The sequence below is a fragment of the Rhinoderma darwinii genome, chromosome 5 (genome assembly GCF_050947455.1).
Source record: "Rhinoderma darwinii isolate aRhiDar2 chromosome 5, aRhiDar2.hap1, whole genome shotgun sequence".
Lineage (NCBI taxonomy): Eukaryota > Metazoa > Chordata > Amphibia > Anura > Rhinodermatidae > Rhinoderma > Rhinoderma darwinii.
Genome location: NC_134691.1, coordinates 93,736,624 through 93,755,304, shown reverse-complemented (window position 1 = coordinate 93,755,304; position 18,681 = coordinate 93,736,624). Strand labels below are relative to the sequence as shown.

General features: G+C 46.5%; 1 protein-coding gene across 7 annotated transcripts in view; it reads right to left on the bottom strand.

Moving 5' to 3' along the window:
• Positions 1-8,162: 8,162 nt before the first annotated feature.
• Positions 8,163-18,681, bottom strand: part of NOL4 (nucleolar protein 4) — a 270,953-nt gene continuing 260,434 nt past the window's right edge. For 6 of the 7 annotated variants that reach the window (XM_075826296.1, XM_075826291.1, XM_075826295.1 and 3 more), the window contains one exon: positions 8,163-10,687. In XM_075826296.1, the coding sequence (XP_075682411.1) occupies positions 10,491-10,687 (197 nt within the window). In that variant the 3' untranslated portion in view covers positions 8,163-10,490. The remainder of the gene's footprint in view (positions 10,688-18,681) is intronic. The other variant, XM_075826292.1, reaches the window with a different exon arrangement.

The window sequence follows — 18,681 nt, the reverse complement described above, 5'->3', positions numbered from 1 at the left end:
TATATATTTTCTTTCACATTCATATATATATATTTCTTTGTGACCTATTTGGTCCATTCATACACATACATCTATTTTTATTTTTGGTCATATGTGTATGCATATGGCCATATATTCACATTAGTGTTCATGCACGTTTACAATTTGTAATATATAGGATTATTTTGTCTTTATATACATGTACTGTAAATGTGCATTTTTTCATACATCTACTTGTTTGTCATGTATGCATTTAAACCACTTATGTCACAATTTATATTTTTATTTCTACACTTTTTTCTTTCATTCATATATTTTTATCCATCTAACTAATCAGGTATGATGTTTGGTCATATATGTATATATATATATGGTGATATTTCACATTAATATCTTTAACTGGTGTGCACAGTGGGCTCCTAGGCATGCATTGGGTCCCCCTCTGTACACTTTGTTCATCTATATTATTGCATGATATACTGTTGCCTGTATTTGATCTATCGGAACCAATGTGTGATTTATGTTATTTCCGTACATTTCAGGATGTCTAAATATACTCTCATCTAGAATGCCTTTGCTATTTTGTAATGTAGTAAACATATATAAATATATTCTAACTGTGAATAGCGCTCATGTATTCATACCGCTCTCCATCTCTTGGATATGGGCAATTGCGGTTGCCTTGCCCTATTCCAAGATGGATGCGGTGGTCTGTGGTTGTTGTGCGCATGCGCGGGGCGGGGGGCCGTTCATCATGTAGTTCACGGCGCAACATGGACTTGGGCTCTGTGCAGTTGCGCACTGCTCACTTCCGGACGCCGTGCACTGCGTGTTTGAGGTGCTGCCTCTCCTCGTGCAGGCGCCAGCTGAACATCCTATGGACAAGTAAGTGTGGTACACCGTTCAGCTGTGTACCCCTTATTTAAATCCTCTGATCACACTCTTTCAGCACCCCCTGACGAAGCCAGGTGCGAAACGCGCGTTGGGGTGTTCTGACAGTGTTGTGGCAGTGGAATGGCGCATGGTGGGTCTTTTGGTATGCGTATCTTGAGGTCTCAATGAGGTTCCTCTCCATGACTGTGACTTTACAATTTTTTGTGACTATTTTATAGGCCCTTGTTATGGTGATTATTATCAGTATACATACTTTATAGTCGTTGATATTGTTATACTACCATTGTTTGCCCTGCCTTATATTCAACACTGTCTTCTGTGTACTGTTGTACATTGTTTTTATGGGTGGTTATTTTTTTAAAATCGTCTTGATCAACTGTGTTGTCTGTCCTTAATAAAGTCATTTTGTATTTTTTCTAAGATACGTTTGATCTTGTTTTATTATAGCATATGGGGATATCTTTTTGGTGTTTACTATGCATGGGGTCCCATGTATGCAACTTTATTCATTGATATATGACCTTGAATTTATAGGTATTCTTTTTTTGGCTGAACAATATTAACAGGTAGTGCCAGCCCCTTCTGGAGCGGAGCACAAGAAAAACTGACCGAGATGGAGCTGCTTCCCTATCATTACTCTCACTGCTCGTACTGTGTATCGCCTACACACTTGTAGTGGTGGCTCACAGTATTACAGCCTTCTCCAATTCCCTTGAATAGGAGACCACCGTGGCCCCTTCAAAACAGTTGATCGGTGGGGGTGCCAGGATTCGGACCCCCACCAATCAGACATTGATGGCTTATTCTGAGGATAGGCCATCAATTTCTTATTACTAGAAAATGACTTTAAGATCCGCCTCCCTCTGCATCTGACAAATAGAAATGGAAGAGACCAGAAGGAAATGAACCCCTGTGTTCTCTATATGATTTTGTTTTAGGATAATGCAGAAAATCCTACAGACTGGTAAGCAATGTGGGCAATTACATTTTATCAAATTTTTCTTAATAAGAAAGTTTATTGTTCCTTTAACTCATGCTCTTAAAGGGAATGTGTCATCAAAATATTACCTATTGTTTAAATCAAGTTTTTATGTTCAACATATTTTTTAAGAATTTTTGGTGATTTTATTTTTTTATGTCATTAACTATATTTGTAAAGGATCTGCCAGGCACAGCTTCGGGGTTAACTCCCATAATTAATCAGTCAGCACCTGAATCTACATCCCTGAGACTGACTCCAGCTTCCACCACTCAGGCTGGCAGGCTTAGGAGTGGGAGAGCCTATCGCAACCTGGCCAGACTCAGCTAGCTCCCGCCCTCGGTCTATTTAAGCCTGCCCTTCCTGTCCCTCGGTGCTTGTGATTCTTTTCGTGTGGTTTCCTGGCCCAGCCACAGCTCCTTCTATTTTGATCCTGCTCCATACAGACCCTGGCTTACTGACTACTCTTCTGCTCTTCGTTTGGTACCTCGCACACTCCTGGCTTGACTCGGCTCGTTCACCACTCTGGTTGCTCACGGTGTTGCCGTGGGCAACTGCCCCTTTCCCTTGCTTGTATTCCCTTGTATGTTTGTCGTGCACTTACTGAGCGCAGGGACCGCCGCCCAGTTGTACCCCGTCACCTAGGGCGGGTCGTTGCAAGTAGGCAGGGACAGAGTGGTGGGTAGACTAGGGCTCACTTGTCCGTTTCCCTACCCCTCGTCATTACATAATCACAAGCCCATACCTAGTCTACCCTGGTCCCTGACACCACTATGGACCCCCGTGAGACCCTGGCTCAGCAAATGCAGGGTCCCTCCCTACAGGTCCAGGCCCTGGCTCAGAGGGTCAACCAGCCTGATGCTACCTTGGTAGTTCCCCTCACCTCACCTCTTGAACCCCACCTCAAGTTGCCCGACCGGTTCTCAGGGGACCGGAGGGCTTTTCTCTCCTTTCGGGAGAGTTGTAGGCTTTACTTTCGTTTAAAGCCTCATTCCTCAGGTTCTGAGAGCCAGCGGGTGGGTATAATTATGTCCCGGCTCCAGGAAGAGCCCCAAGAGTGGGCCTTCTCCTTGGCTCCTGACGCCCCTGAACTTTCCTCCGTTGATTGTTTCTTTTCTGCTCTCTGACTTATTTATGACGAGACTGACAGGACTGCCTTTGCCGAGAGTCAGCTGGTGACCTTACGTCAGGGTAAGAGACCTTTTGAGGAGTATTGTTCTGACTTTAGGAAGTGGTGCGTAGCTTCTCGGTGGAATGACCCTGCCTTAAGGTGCCAGTTTAGGTTATGTCTGTCGAATGCCCTGAAAGACCTGCTAGTTAGCTATCCCTCTTCTGACTCCCTAGACCAGGTTATGGCTTTAGCGGTACGACTTGACCGACGTCTCAGGGAACGACAACGTGAACGTTTATGTGCTTTCTCCTCCGACTCCCCCATGATGCCTCCCTAAGTTCCGTTGCTTTGTTCCTCCCCAAAAGACTCAGAGATACCTATGCAACTCGGGGCCTCCGTGTCCCCCCAACAACGTAGAGAATTCCGCAGGAAGAATGGTCTCTGCTTCTACTGTGGGGATCACAAGCATCAAGTGAACAACTGTCCTAAGCGTAAGAATGCAGCCAGAGAACTTCCGCGCCTAAGTGATCACTTGGGCGCACAGGTATTTCCCGTAAATAGGAAACGTACTAAGATCTTGCTTCCCTTTCAGGTCTCTTTTGGTGGTAGGTCTGCTACCGGCAGTGCCTTCGTGGATTCAGGGTCCTCTACTAATATCATGTCTGTGGAATTTGCTATGTCTCTTGCTATGCCTCTGATTGATTTGCCTAAACCTGTCCCGGTAGTGGGTATCGACTCCACTCCTCTTGCTAATGGTTATTTTACACAGCATACCCCTGTTTTTGAACTCCTTGTTGGCTCCATGAATTTGGAGCAGTGCTCTGTACTGTTGATGCAGGGATTATCGTACGATTTGGTTCTAGGCCTTCCCTGGTTGCAGTTGCATAATCCCACGTTTGACTGGAATACTGGGGAGCTAACCAAATGGGGTAATGAATGTTTTACGTCATGTTTTTCTGTTAATTCTATTTCTCCCCCTGAGGAGGCGAACACGCTACCCGAGTTTGTTCAGGACTTCGCTGATGTTTTATCTAAGGAGGCCTCCGAAGTGTTACCTCCTCATAGAGAATACGATTGCGCTATCGAATTGGTACCAGGAGCTAAGCTTCCTAAGGGTAGGATATTTAATCTTTCTTGTCCCGAACGTGAAGCCATGAGAGAGTATATCCAGGAATGCCTGGCCAAGGGTTACATTCGTCCCTCTACTTCTCCGGTAGGTGCTGGCTTCTTCTTCGTAGGGAAGAAGGATGGTGGTCTTAGGCCATGCATTGACTACCGTAGCCTCAATAAGGTCACGGTAAGGAACCAGTATCCCCTTCCTTTGATTCCTGATCTCTTCAATCAGGTTCAGGGGGCCCAATGGTTCTCTAAGTTGGATCTACGGGGGGGCGTATAACCTTATCCGCATCAAAGAGGGGGATGAGTGGAAGACTGCGTTTAACACGCCCGAAGGCCATTTCGTATACCTCGTCATGCCCTTTGGGTTGTGTAATGCCCCTGCGGTCTTCCAGAATTTCATAAATGAGATTTTGAGAAATTACCTGGGGATATTTCTTGTAGTGTACCTTGATGACATACTGGTGTTTTCCAAGGACTGGTCCTCCCACATTGAGCATGTCAGGAAGGTGCTCCAGGTCCTTCGGGAAAACAAACTGTTTGCCAAAACCGAAAAATGTGTGTTTGGGGTACAGGAAATACAATTTTTGGGTCAAATCCTCACTCCTCATGAATTCCGCATGGACCCCGCCAAGGTTCAGGCTGTGGCGGAATGGGTCCAACCTGCCTCCCTGAAGGCGTTACAGTGTTTTTTGGGGTTCGCTAATTATTACAGGAGATTTATTGCTAACTTCTCGGTCATCGCTAAGCCTCTTACGGACCTCACTCGCAAAGGAGCTGATCACCTCCACTGGCCTCCTGAGGCTGTCCAGGCTTTTGAGGTCCTTAAGAAGTGCTTTATCTCGGCCCCGGTGCTGGTTCAGCCCAACCAAATGGAGCCACTTATCGTGGAAGTTGACGCATCTGAGGTGGGAGTGGGGGCTGTCTTGTCCCAGGGTACCAGGTCCCTCACCCATCTCCGCCCTTGTGCCTACTTCTCCAGGAAGTTTTCGCCAACTGAGAGTAACTATGATATTGGCAACCGCGAACTCTTAGCCATTAAATGGGCATTTGAAGAGTGGCGCCACTACCTGGAGTGGTCTAGGCACCAGGTAACGGTCCTTACCGACCACAAGTATCTGGTTTTCCTATAATCTGCCCGGAGGCTAAACCCGAGACAAGCTCGATGGGCGTTATTTTTTACCAGATTCAATTTTTTGGTTACCTATAGGGCTGGGTCTAAAAATATTAAGGCTGATGCACTGTCGCGTAGCTTCATGGCCAGCCCTCCTTCGGAGGAAGATCCTGCTTGTATTTTGCCTCCAGGTATAATCATTTCCTCGATCAATTCTGATTTAGTCTCTTAAATTGCTGCTGATCAAGGTTCAGCTCCCGGGAACCTTCCTGAGAACAAGCTGTTTGTTCCCCTGCAATTCCGGCTAAGGGTACTTAGGGAAAATCATGACTCCACACTATCTGGTCATCCAGGCGTCCTGGGTACCAAACACCTCATTACTAGAAACTATTGGTGGCCTGGGTTGCCTAAAGACGTTAAGGCCTACGTCGCCGCTTGTGAGGTTTGTGCTAGGTCCAAGACTCCCAGGTCCCGACCAGCGGGCTTACTGCGTTCGTTGCCCATTCCCCAGAGACCTTGGACACATATCTCCATGGATTTTATCACCGATTTGCCTCCATCCCAAGGCAAGTCGGTGGTGTGGATGGTAGTAGACCGCTTCAGTAAGATGTGCCACTTTGTGCCCCTCAAGAAACTACCCAACGCCAAGACGTTGGCTACCTTGTTTGTCAAACACATCCTGCGTCTCCATGGGGTCCCTGTCAATATTGTTTCAGACAGAGGGGTACAATTTGTTTCATTGTTTTGGAGAGCCTTCTGTATGAAGTTGGAGATTGATCTGTCCTTCCCCTCTGCCTTCCATCCTGAAACCAATGGCCAAACTGAGAGGACTAATCAATCTCTAGAACAATATTTAAGGTGTTTTGTCTCTGACTGTCAATATGATTGTGTCTCATTCATTCCCCTCGCCGAATTTTCCCTTAATAACCGGGTCAGTAACTCGTCAGGGGTCTCCCCCTTTTTCTGTAATTTTGGGTTTAATCCACGGTTCTCCTCCGTTTCACCTGGTAGTTCCAACAATCCCGAGGTAGAGGTCGTTCATCGGGAACTGTGCACAGTCTGGGCCCAGGTTCAGAAGAACCTAGAGGCGTCCCAGAGCGTACAAAAAACTCAGGCTGATAGAAAACGTTCTGCTAACCCCCTGTTTATGGTCGGGGATCTGGTGTGGTTGTCGTCTAGGAACTTGCGTCTCAAGGTTCCGTCCAAGAAGTTTGCTCCCCGGTTTATTGGGCCGTATAAGGTCATTGAGGTCCTCAATCCTGTCTCCTTCCGGCTGGAGTTACCCCCGTCCTTTCGTATACACGACATGTTTCATGCCTCCCTCCTTAAACGCTGCTCCCCGTCCTTGGCTCCCTCGAGGAAACCTCCTGTTCCCGTCCTCACCCCTGAGGGGGTGGAATTCGAGGTGGCCATGATTGTGGACAGCAAGATGGTCCAAGTCTCCCTCCAGTACCTGGTCCATTGGAGAGGATACGGGCCCGAGGAGAGGACTTGGGTACCCGCCCGGGATGTTCACGCTGGGGTATTGGTCAGGAGGTTCCACCTGCGTTTCCCCAGTAAGCCAGGTCCACTTAGAAAGGGTCCGGTGGCCCCTCATAAAAGGGGGGGTACTGTAAAGGATCTGCAAGGCACAGCTTCGGGGTTAACTCCCATAATTAATCAGTCAGCACCTGAATCTACATCCCTGAGACTGACTCCAGCTTCCACCACTCAGGCTGGCAGGCTTAGGAGTGGGAGAGCCTATCGCAACCTGGCCAGACTCAGCTAGCTCCCGCCCTCGGTCTATTTAAGCCTGCCCTTCCTGTCCCTCGGTGCTTGTGATTCTTTTCGTGTGGTTTCCTGGCCCAGCCACAGCTCCTTCTATTTTGATCCTGCTCCATACAGACCCTGGCTTACTGACTACTCTTCTGCTCTTCGTTTGGTACCTCGCACACTCCTGGCTTGACTCGGCTCGTTCACCACTCTGGTTGCTCACGGTGTTGCCGTGGGCAACTGCCCCTTTCCCTTGCTTGTATTCCCTTGTATGTTTGTCGTGTTTGTCATGCACTTACTGAGCCCAGGGACCGCCGCCCAGTTGTACCCCGTCGCCTAGGGCGGGTCGTTGCAAGTAGGCAGGGACAGAGTGGCGGGTAGACTAGGGCTCACTTGTCCGTTTCCCTACCCCCCGTCATTACAATATTGAAAAATAATCCAACAATCTTGCCATTTTCATACTGACCCCTGAACCTCACAATAGACCTACACTTCCTGTTCTTTAGAGATCACTTCTCAGCAGTCATCTTATGATCATCAGACATGATTACAAGGGAAGGTAACACCTTTATATAGATCACAGAGGATTCACCATTGACAATAGGGGATAGACACCGCCCCCTCCTATCCACTCCTGCACAAAGACCTCTGCACAGATAGTAGCAAATGCCTAGAAAACTCTCCCATAGAAGTCAATGGGTCCCCTCCTGTTCACAGGTTCCTATGGTTCCTGTGGCTGCTGTAAAGCATATCTCTAAATGCTGTTAACTGCATCTCGGGCAAGATGGCTGCCTCCATAATCATGTACAGAAAATAGCAAAAAAATACCAAATCTACAATAAAAAAAAAAAACATATATATATATATATTATAAAAAAAGATTATGTTCCACTATCTGGTTTTAGTTAGGAAAAAAATATAGGCGTTCCATTCCCTTTAAAGAATTCTATCTGACAACGGGGTTTCTAAACCAGACAATTCCTTTAACAACAAGCCCAGACAGGCAGAAAAAAATTATCTTTAAAAAAGTGAGTAATAACATTTTATACTCCATTGGTTGTCTTCTATTCTGTTAAAACAAGTATGCAGGTGTGATAAAATTCCAGGTTACAGCTTTAAATTGATTCTAGTTTGAATATTATTTGCGTTTATTTCCAAAAATATAGCTATAGATTTAATCCGTTTCCCCTAATTAATAATAGACAACAAAAAACAAATTTTACACGTAAATCAATTTATTTATCCAAACAAAACAGAGGAAATGTCAGCCCTCAAATCTTTGATTTTTTTCACTGAAATCTGTGGATCTGGCTCCACAACTTAAAGTTGTTTTGTGTAGTAATAATAATAATAATAATAATAATGTACAATATATTAAAAATATTCATAATTCAATAGTTTTTTCACATTATATTTCACAAACAGTATCACAAAAGTTTTTCTTAAGTAAGCAACAATGATTCTAGAAACACTCAAAAAAAGCATAGCAATGCCCACAGTTACAAGAAAAAGTGCACATTACCTAGTCACAATCACAGTCAGTCTATATAAAACAGGTATGTTTATGTACAAAATATCATCACTGATGCCTTAAACTCATTGTCAAAAATTGAATTACATTTTTACATGAAATAAGGCAAATTCAGGAATGCACAAGGGACGTGATATTTAACAAAAGCTAAACTAAACAGATATCATACTGTGCAAAGAACAAAAGTACTTTCTACGGCTAAAGTGAAAAATATGATTCAGTGCACAAAGAAACACTAATAATGTGTAGTCCACATTGTAACATAAGGAGCTAGAGAGGTTGGAGTTTTCTATAGATTTTTACAGATTATTTTTGTACAGGTTTCGGTCTTGTGGGAGGTTACAATTCACATACTGAGTGAGCAATGTAACCTATTCTCACCCCTTTTTATTTGGAGAGTGGTTAGCAGTATAAGGGTCTGCATGGCAGTGTGCTGCTAACCCCTCTGGCAGCAAAAGGGTTAACCCGCGGGGTGCAAAAAGGGTGAGGCCTTTAACCCACCCCCCCTCCCAGCGGGTAAGTAAGAAATATCTGCTGAAAATGAAAAATACACACCAGAGTGCAAATTATCGGATTGTCACTTGCAACCTCTTAAGTATTTAGTCATCAATATCCAACCTCCAAGAGAAGGACTTGCACACGTTAGGAGCAGCAAAAATCATGTGTTGATAATAGGGCAGAGACGTAGGTTCCCTGGGATGTGTCATATCGGGAGATTGTAATGTATTGGTAGACTATATTCCCACAATGTATGACCTAACAGTGCCGGGGGAATCCTGCTACATGTACTGCGTGTACCACTGCTATATACTTCTCACTAAAGTCTCACCAACAATAAATCAAAAATAGGTTTGTAAACATACATAGTAATTCTGATCAGTAGCTTTGTTGCCTATTTTCTGAAGCTCCGGTTGTCTTTGGGTGACATCGAGGAGATGGAAATGTCCATCAGTCAGACTTTAAGCTGCATGAATTTCCTCGGGTCATTGTAGGATTGTGCTGTCTCTTTTGATGTTGTGTCTACAGAATACAGATCCCTTTGTACGACTGTAGTATGAGGCAGTGTCATCTCATATGTGGCGGTCCATCCAGACTCTCGAGAATCTGCAGCCTAAAGTATACTGAGGAAAGGTCTCTATAGGTTATTGAGAATGTTCTACCATTTCTAGAATAGTCTCTACTCTACATGTAACATTTCATGAGGTACCTTTATGTAATGGAAAACATTGTGGCTTCAAGGCTTTATGTGGTAAGTAGCCTTGGAATGGAGTGACATCTTATCACTTACTAACTTATTTTGTTAACATATAGAAAATATCACTTGAAAATGGCTTTATTTGGACCCGCATTGAGGTATACATTCCTCAATCCTGTCACCCCATAGTAGAAGTTTGAAAAATGTAAAGTGTCGGGCGCTGTGCGTTTTTTTAAGAAATGGAAACTTAGAGGGCTGCAGAAAAGGAAAGTGGAGAAGATTTTCTTAATTCACTCCTAGAGAATGTGAAAAGATTACAGTCATATAAATGAAAATGTCTGCATGAAAAAAATGACCATATAAAAATCACATTATTTAAAAAATATGCAATCCTCCATTAAATGTTCTACCATGAGTGTATGTTGGCATTTTGTCCTGCTATGTTGTGTAGCTTTAATTCCAGTCAGTAGAACATTCCACTAATATTGCACTTGGAAATAATTTAACATCTTAATGTCTTCCTTTTGCTCCGCTGCTTTGTATGACTTAATGATCTACAGCCACATATGCAATATTTAAACTGACACACTGAGAACAAAAAGCTGGACACATCAAAGACCTGCAGAATGTCAGAGGTCTCAAGTTCACCGGCAGCACCTTCACATCACTTCATGGACTGAAAACAGTGTGGCATTATGGTAATTATGTCCTCTACTCATCAGTGCAGTAACCAGACGGGTCCACTCTGGCATAAACATTGTCAGCATGTCGTTAGTGGAACTCCGGCATTAATCCAGGCCAGGGAAGAGGTTGTGTGACTCAGTTCTGCTGTAAGATCAGGTTTTCAAGTTCATCTGCAGAACGTAACAAAAATGCCGCTGATTCCCGGTAGCCGGCCACGAGCTGCTTGACTGCGTTAATTTCAGTAGGGTTTAGCTGAGGTCTGGCGCTTGTGTTGCTGGATGATGTGGAGGTAGTCGCTAACTGCCTCTTCATGCTCAGATCTGTTGGCCCTGCTGAAGACAAATCAAATTAAATGCACATCAGTATCACAGCCATGTATCTTCCATACTGTACTCTGCACTGCCAGGCACAGTCATCTGTACACATTAGTCACATGTCATTGAAAATGCTGACAATGAACCGCTAATGGCTTTCAAGAGCAGATAATACAGAATAATATGTAAAGGGCATTCATTTGCTAGTAACTAAAGGAAGACTGAAGCGTATAAGAAATGTGCAAAATTACTGGATCAGTCATTTGTAGTCATTGCCAAGAGAGTTCTGCTTTTTTGAAACCCCAAGTTAGGGCGGGTTCACACATGGCGGAATTTCACTTAAATTCCGCTGCGGACACTCCGCAGCGTTAATCCGCAGCGGAGCCGTTTCTCCATTGACTTTCACTTTAATTTAGCAGTGTTCGTTTACACGATGCGTACAATTCCGCTGCGGAGCATAGGCTGCGGAGCGGAATTTGGTGTCCGCAGCATGCTCTGTCTGTTGCGGAGCAGTGGCGGACTGGTTGCGGACTCATGGCGGAATTTCTCCATTGACTTCAATGGAGAGTCAAAATTCCGCAATGAAGTCCGCAGATCTTATGTGTGCTGCGGAGCGTATTGTTTTTACTACCATGACATTTCTTCATTCTGGCTGGACCTATGTATTTCTAGGTCTACAGCCAGACTGAGGAAGTCAATGGGGCTCCCGTAATGACGGGAGCGTTGCTAGGAGACGTCTGTAAATAGTCACTGTCCAGGGTGCTGAAAGAGTTACGCGATCGGCAGTAACTGTTTCTGCACCCGGGACAGTGACTACCGATCTCAATATACATGTATCTGTAAAAAAAAAATATAAGTTCATACTTACCGAGAACTCCCTGCGTCTGTCTCCAGTCCGGCCTCCCAGGATGACGTTTCAGTGTAAGTGACGGCTGCAGCCAATCACAGGCCAAGCACAGGCTGCAGCGGTCACATGGACTGGTGCGTCATCCAGGGAGGTCGGGCCGGATGCCGAAAGAGGGACGCGTCACCAAGACAACGGGCGGTAAGTATGAATTTCTTTGACTTTCACTAGGGAAAGTGCTGTCCCTTCTCTCTATCCTGCACTGAATAGGGAGAAGAGAAGCACTTTTCCTGCAGTCCGCAGCGGCCAGTCCGCATCAATTTTCTGCACATTTTGTGCAGATCCGCTGCAGAATCTGCAACGCAGATTCTGTGCGGCATTGATGCGGACAGTTGCGGAGGAATTCCGCCATGTGTGGTCATGCCCTAATGGAACCTTATCGCTGCCCTATGTGTTGGTTTTCCTATTCTTCCTCTATTTGAACTTCCTCTGTTTCCATTAATATAAACACATATGCGGAAAATCAGTGTTAAATGACCCAAACATTTTCAAAATGAAATTGTTTTTATTGAGACATGATAAAAATACAAAATACAGATAATAGCATCAAAAATGGATTAAAATATAAGTCCTCACATTAAATAAAATACTGAGTGGGCAACTGGCCATAACATCTATACCATACAGAAGTACATTGTAAATAAACAGCAATGGTAAGTCAAATAACAAAAATAAAAAACGGTGAAATAGACCATCAGAATCGATAGACAGAACTGGCAAGGTAGCCCAAAAAAATTATAAAAGAGAAGTTGACAGAGCATGCAGATATACAATGGGGTAAAAAGTAGTGATATGCCAGGAGCCCACTTACACCCAACGCGTTTCGCCACCAGCCTTCGTCAGGGGGAAAAGGATGACGAAGCCTGGTGGTGAAACGCATTGGGTGTAAGTGGGCTCCCGGCACATCGCTACTCTTTACCCCATTGTATATCTGCATGCTCTGTCAACTTCTCTTTTATTAATTTTTTGGCTACCTTGCCAGTTCTGTCTATCGATTCTGATGGTCTATTTCACAGTTTTTTTTTATCTTATGTGACTTACCATGGCTGTTTATTTACAATGTACTTCTGTATGGTATAGATGTAATGGCCAGCAGGCCACTCAGTACTTTCTTTACTGTGAGGACTTATATTTTAATCCATTTTTGATACTATTATCTGTATTTTGTATTTTTATTAAGTCTCAATAAAAACTATTTTATTTGGAAAATATTTGGGTCATTTAACACTGATTTTACGCATATGTGTTTAAACTATGACTGGTGTTTGACCAAATTATTCTATTGAGGCACTTTTTTGGTGTTAATGTTTCCATTAATATCAAGCAATCCAATCATAGACAAAGACAGTAGTAGAAATAGCAAACGCCCTTCAAATCCATCTGTAGAATGCGGCATACATTTGCGGAGTGCCGGGGTGTAACTATAGGGGATGTTGCCGCCTTACCATGGTCCTGATGCATGAAGGGACACAAAAAGTCCCGCTAGGAAAAGACAAGTCCTATATATGAATACTCCTGCCTGTAAGTGGAGTGATCCAATAATAGATATACTGTAAATTATAGAACTGATATATATGACTTGTTGTCCTTTAATTACATGAAATATGTATTTAAAGGAAAACCAGAGAAAGAATGGTAAATCGCTGATGCTTTGGATCAGATACATTGCTATGGATGTAAAAACAGTTCTGAAATTATGGGCATGCTCCTTGTCCCTTGTGACATCTGGGAAACAATGTAATATAGGTGTAATGGCAGGAAGGAGGAAGGGAAAGTGAGCCCTAATCTACCCACCGCCCTGTCCCTGCCTACTTGCAACGACCCGCCCTAGGCGACGGGGTACAACTGGGCGGCGGTCCCTACGCTGTCTAAGTGCACGGGAGAACAAACAGGGAACACGCAAGGGAAGGGGCAGTAGCCCACGGAACGCCGAGGAAACGGAGCGGTGAATGAGTTGTCAGGACCAGGATGAAGTGGAGTATACCCAAGTGAGCACGGAGGAGGAAGCAAGCCGGAGGCAAAGCAAAGCGGGTTAAGCAGAACAGCAGCAAGGCAGAAGCACGGCAGGAGCAGACTGGAGCAAGCAGCAGTGGGGCCAGGAATCCAAAAGAATTACAAGCACTGAGGAGGAGAACACAGCAGGTAATAAAGGACAGGGGGCGGAGCTAACTCAGACTGACCAGGCCGCGATAGGCTCTCCCACTCCTGAGCCTGCCACCCTGGTTGGTGGGAGATGGTGTCAGTCGAACAGGTCTGGCCTCAGGTGTGGATTGATTAATCCCAGGAGTATACCTAGACGTAGTACCTGGCAGATCCCTAACAGTACTCCCCCTTTTATGAGGGGCCACCGGACCCTTACTAAGAGGACCCGGTTTAGTAGGGAAGAGAAGGTGGAACCTCCTGATCAATACCCCAGCGTGAACATCACGGGCAGGTACCCAAGTCCTCTCCTCCGGCCCGTACCCTCTCCAATGGACCAGGTACTGGAGGGAGCCCTGGACCATCCTACTGTCCATAATCTTGGCCACCTCGAATTCCACCCCCTCAGGGGTGAGAACGGGAACAGGAGGTTTCCTCGAGGGGGACCAGGACGGGGAGCAGCGTTTAAGGAGGGAGGCATGGAAGACGTCATGTATGCGAAAGGATGGGGGCAGCTCCAGACGGAAGGATACAGGGTTGAGGACTTCAATGATCTTATAAGGCCCAATAAATCGGGGAGCAAACTTCCTGGACGGGACCTTAAGGCGCAAGTTCCTGGACGACAACCAGACCAAATCCCCGACGACAAACCGGGGGTTAGCAGAACGTCTACTATCCGCCTGAATCTTTTGTGCGCTCTGGGACGCCTCTAGGTTCTTCTGCACCTGGGCCCAGACAGTGCACAGTTCCCGATGAACATCCTCTACCTCAGGATTATTGGAACAACCAGGGGAAACGGAGGAGAACCTTGGGTTAAACCCGAAATTACAGAAAAACGGGGAGACCCCTGACGAGTTACTGACCCGGTTATTCAGGGAAAATTCAGCAAGGGGAAGGAATGAGACCCAATCGAATTGACAGTCAGAGATGAAACACCTTAAATATTGTTCCAGGGACTGGTTAGTCCTCTCCGTTTGGCCATTAGTTTCGGGATGGAAGGCGGAGGAGAAGGACAGATCAATCTCCAACTTTTTACAAAAGGCTCTCCAAAATAAGGAAACAAATTGTACCCCTCTGTCCGAAACGATATTGACTGGGGCCCCATGGAGACGCAGGATGTGTTTCACAAACAAAGAAGCTAACGTCTTGGCGTTAGGTAGCTTCTTAAGGGGCACAAAGTGGCACATCTTGCTGAAGCGGTCTACTACCACCCACACCACCGACTTGCCCTGAGATGGAGGCAAATCGGTGATAAAATCCATGGAGATATGGGTCTAAGGTCTCTGGGGAATGGGCAAGGAACGTAGTAGGCCCGCAGGTCGGGACCTAGGGGTTTTGGACCTAGCGCAAACCTCACAAGCGGCGACGTAAGCCCTAACGTCTTTAGGCAACCCAGGCCACCAATAGTTTCTGGTAATGAGGTGTTTGGTGCCCAAGATGCCAGGATGACCAGATAGAGCGGAGTCATGGTTTTCCCTGAGTACCCTTAGCCGGTATTGCAGGGGAACAAACAGTTTGTCCCCAGGGACATTCCCGGGAGCTGCACCCTGATCAGCCGCGATATCAGAAGCTAAATCAGAATCTGTGGCAGAAACGATTATACCAGGGGGTAAAATACAAGCAGGATCCTTCTCGGAAGGAGGATTGGCCATGAAACTACGTGACAGGGCATCAGCCTTAATATTCTTGGACCCAGCCCTATAGGTAACCAAGAAATTAAATCTGGTAAAGAATAGTGCCCACCGAGCTTGTCTAGGATTAAGCCTCCGGGCCGATTCTAGGAAAACCAGATTCTTGTGATCCGTAAGGACCGTTACCTGGTGTCTGGCCCCCTCCAGGAAGTGCCGCCACTCTTCAAAAGCCCATTTAATGGCTAGAAGTTCGCGGTTGCCAATATCATAGTTACTCTCCGTGGGCGAAAACTTCCTAGAGAAGTAAGCACAGGGGCGGAGATGGGTGAGGGAGCTGGTACCCTGGGACAAGACGGCCCCCACTCCCACCTCGGATGCGTCAACCTCCACAATAAATGGCTCCTCTTGGTTGGGCTGAATCAGCACGTGGGCCGAGATAAAGCACTTCTTGAGGGTCTCAAAGGCCTGGACGGCCTCAGGGGGCCAATGGAGGACATCAGCACCCTTGCGAGTAAGGTCCGTAAGAGGCTTAGCGACGACCGAGAAGTTGGCAATAAATCTCCTGTAATAGTTGGCGAACCCTAAAAAACACTGTAACGCCTTAAGGGAGGCAGGTTGGACCCATTCCGCCACAGCCTGAACCTTGGCAGGGTCCATGCGGAATTCATGAGGAGTGAGGATTTGCCCTAAAAATGGTATCTCCTGTACCCCAAAGACACATTTTTCAGTCTTAGCAAACAGATTATTCTCCCGAAGGACCTGGAGCACCTTCCTGACATGCTCCACGTGGGAGGACCAGTCCATGGAAAACACCAGTATGTCATCAAGGTACACAACAAGAAAATTACCCAGGTAATCTCTCAGGATTTCATTAATAAAATTCTGGAAGACAGCAGGGGCATTACACAACCCAAAGGGCATGACCAGGTATTCGAAATGACCCTCGGGTGTGTTGAACGCAGTTTTCCACTCATCCCCCTCTTTGATGCGGATAAGGTTATATGCCCCCCGTAGATCGAACTTAGAAAACCATTGGGCTCCCTGAACCTGATTAAAAAGATCCGGAATCAAAGGAAGTGGGTACTGGTTCTTTACGGTGACCTTATTCAGGTTACGATAATCAATGCACGGCCTAAGACCACCATCCTTCTTCCCCACAAAGAAGAAGCCAGCACCTACAGGAGAAGTCGAGGGGCGAATGAAACCCTTGGCCAGGCATTCTTGGATATATACCCTCATAGCTTCACGTTCAGGACATGAAAGATTAAATATCCTACCCTTAGGAAGCTTGGCACCAGGCACCAAATCGATGGCGCAATCGTAATCTCTATGGGGGGGCAACACCTCGGAGGCCTCCTTAGAAAACACATCGGCGAAGTCCTGAACAAACTCAGGAAGCGTGTTTACCTCCTCCCGGGGAGAAATAGAGTTAACAGAAAGACATGACATACGACATTCATTACCCCATTTGGTAAGCTCCCCAGTATTCCAATCAAACGTGGGATTATGCAACTGCAACCAGGGAAGACCTAATACCAGATCAGACGATAATCCCTGCATCACCAGTACAGAGCACTGCTCCAAATGCATGGAGCCAACCAGGAGTTCAAAAACAGGAGTATGCTGAGTAAAATAACCATTAGCAAGAGGAGTGGAGTCGATACCTACTACAGGGATAGGATAAGGTAAATCAATAAAAGGCATTTTTAGAGACATAGCAAATTCCACAGACATGATATTAGCAGATGAGCCAGAATCCACGAAGGCACTGCCAGTGGCAGACCGGCCAGCAAACGAGACCTGAAAGGGAAGCTAAATTTTATTGCGTTTCACATTAACGGGAAATACCTGTGCGCCCAAGTGACCTCCCCGATGATCACTTAGGCGCGGAAGTTTTCCGGCTTTTTATTCTTGCGCCTGGGACAGGTGTTCAGAAGATGCTTGTCGTCCCCACAGTAGAAGCAGAGACCATTCATTCTGCGAAACTCCCTACGTTGTCGAGGGGACATGGAGGCCCCGAGTTGCATAGGTACCTCCGAGTCCTCCGTGGAGGAGCGAGGAGACGGGACCTCGGGGGGGATCGCAGAAAAGTCAGAGGGGAGCACATTGAAGCGTTCAAGCTGACGTTCCCTGAGACGTCGGTCAAGTCGTACTGCTAGGGCCATAACCTGGTCAAGGGAGTCAGAAGAGGGGTAGCTAACCAGCAGATCCTTCAGGGCGTCAGATAATCCTAACCTAAACTGGCACCTTAGGGCCGGATCGTTCCACCGAGAAGCTACGCACCACTTTCTAAAATCAGAACAGTACTCCTCAACCGGTCTCCTACCCTGACGTAAGGTCACCAGCTGACTCTCGGCTAAAGCAGTCCTGTCAGTCTCGTCGTAAATGAGTCCGAGGGCAGAGAAAAAGCGATCAACAGAGGAAAGTTCAGGGGCGTCAGGAGCCAAGGAGAAGGCCCACTCTTGGGGCCCTTCCTGGAGTCGGGATATGATGATACCCACCCGCTGGTTCTCGGAACCTGAGGAGTGGGGTTTAAGGCGGAAATACAGTCTGCAACTCTCCCGGAAGGAGAGAAACGTCTTACGGTCCCCTGAGAACCGGTCAGGTAACTTGAGGTCGGGTTCTAGAGGTGAGGTGAGGGGAACTACTACGGCAGCGTCACCCTGATTGACCCTCTGGGCCAGGGCCTGGACCTGTAGGGAGAGGCCCTGCATCTGCTGGTTCAGGGTCTCAAGGGGGTCCATGATAGCGTCAGCGTAGGGGAAATGGTAGACTAGGTAAGGGGCTTGTAATTATGTAATGGCAGGAAGGAGGAAGGGAAAGTGAGCCCTAATCTACCCACCGCCCTGTCCCTGCCTACTTGCAACGACCCGCCCTAGGCGACGGGGTACAACTGGGCGGCGGTCCCTACGCTGTCTAAGTGCACGGGAGAACAAACAGGGAACACGCAAGGGAAGGGGCAGTAGCCCACGGAACGCCGAGGAAACGGAGCGGTGAATGAGTTGTCAGGACCAGGATGAAGTGGAGTATACCCAAGTGAGCACGGAGGAGGAAGCAAGCCGGAGGCAAAGCAAAGCGGGTTAAGCAGAACAGCAGCAAGGCAGAAGCACGGCAGGAGCAGACTGGAGCAAGCAGCAGTGGGGCCAGGAATCCAAAAGAATTACAAGCACTGAGGAGGAGAACACAGCAGGTAATAAAGGACAGGGGGCGGAGCTAACTCAGACTGACCAGGCCGCGATAGGCTCTCCCACTCCTGATATAGACCAAAAGAATACCAACAGACAGAATATGATGATGATAATAGTGCTCGAAGCATCAACATTTACACTGTAAAGCAC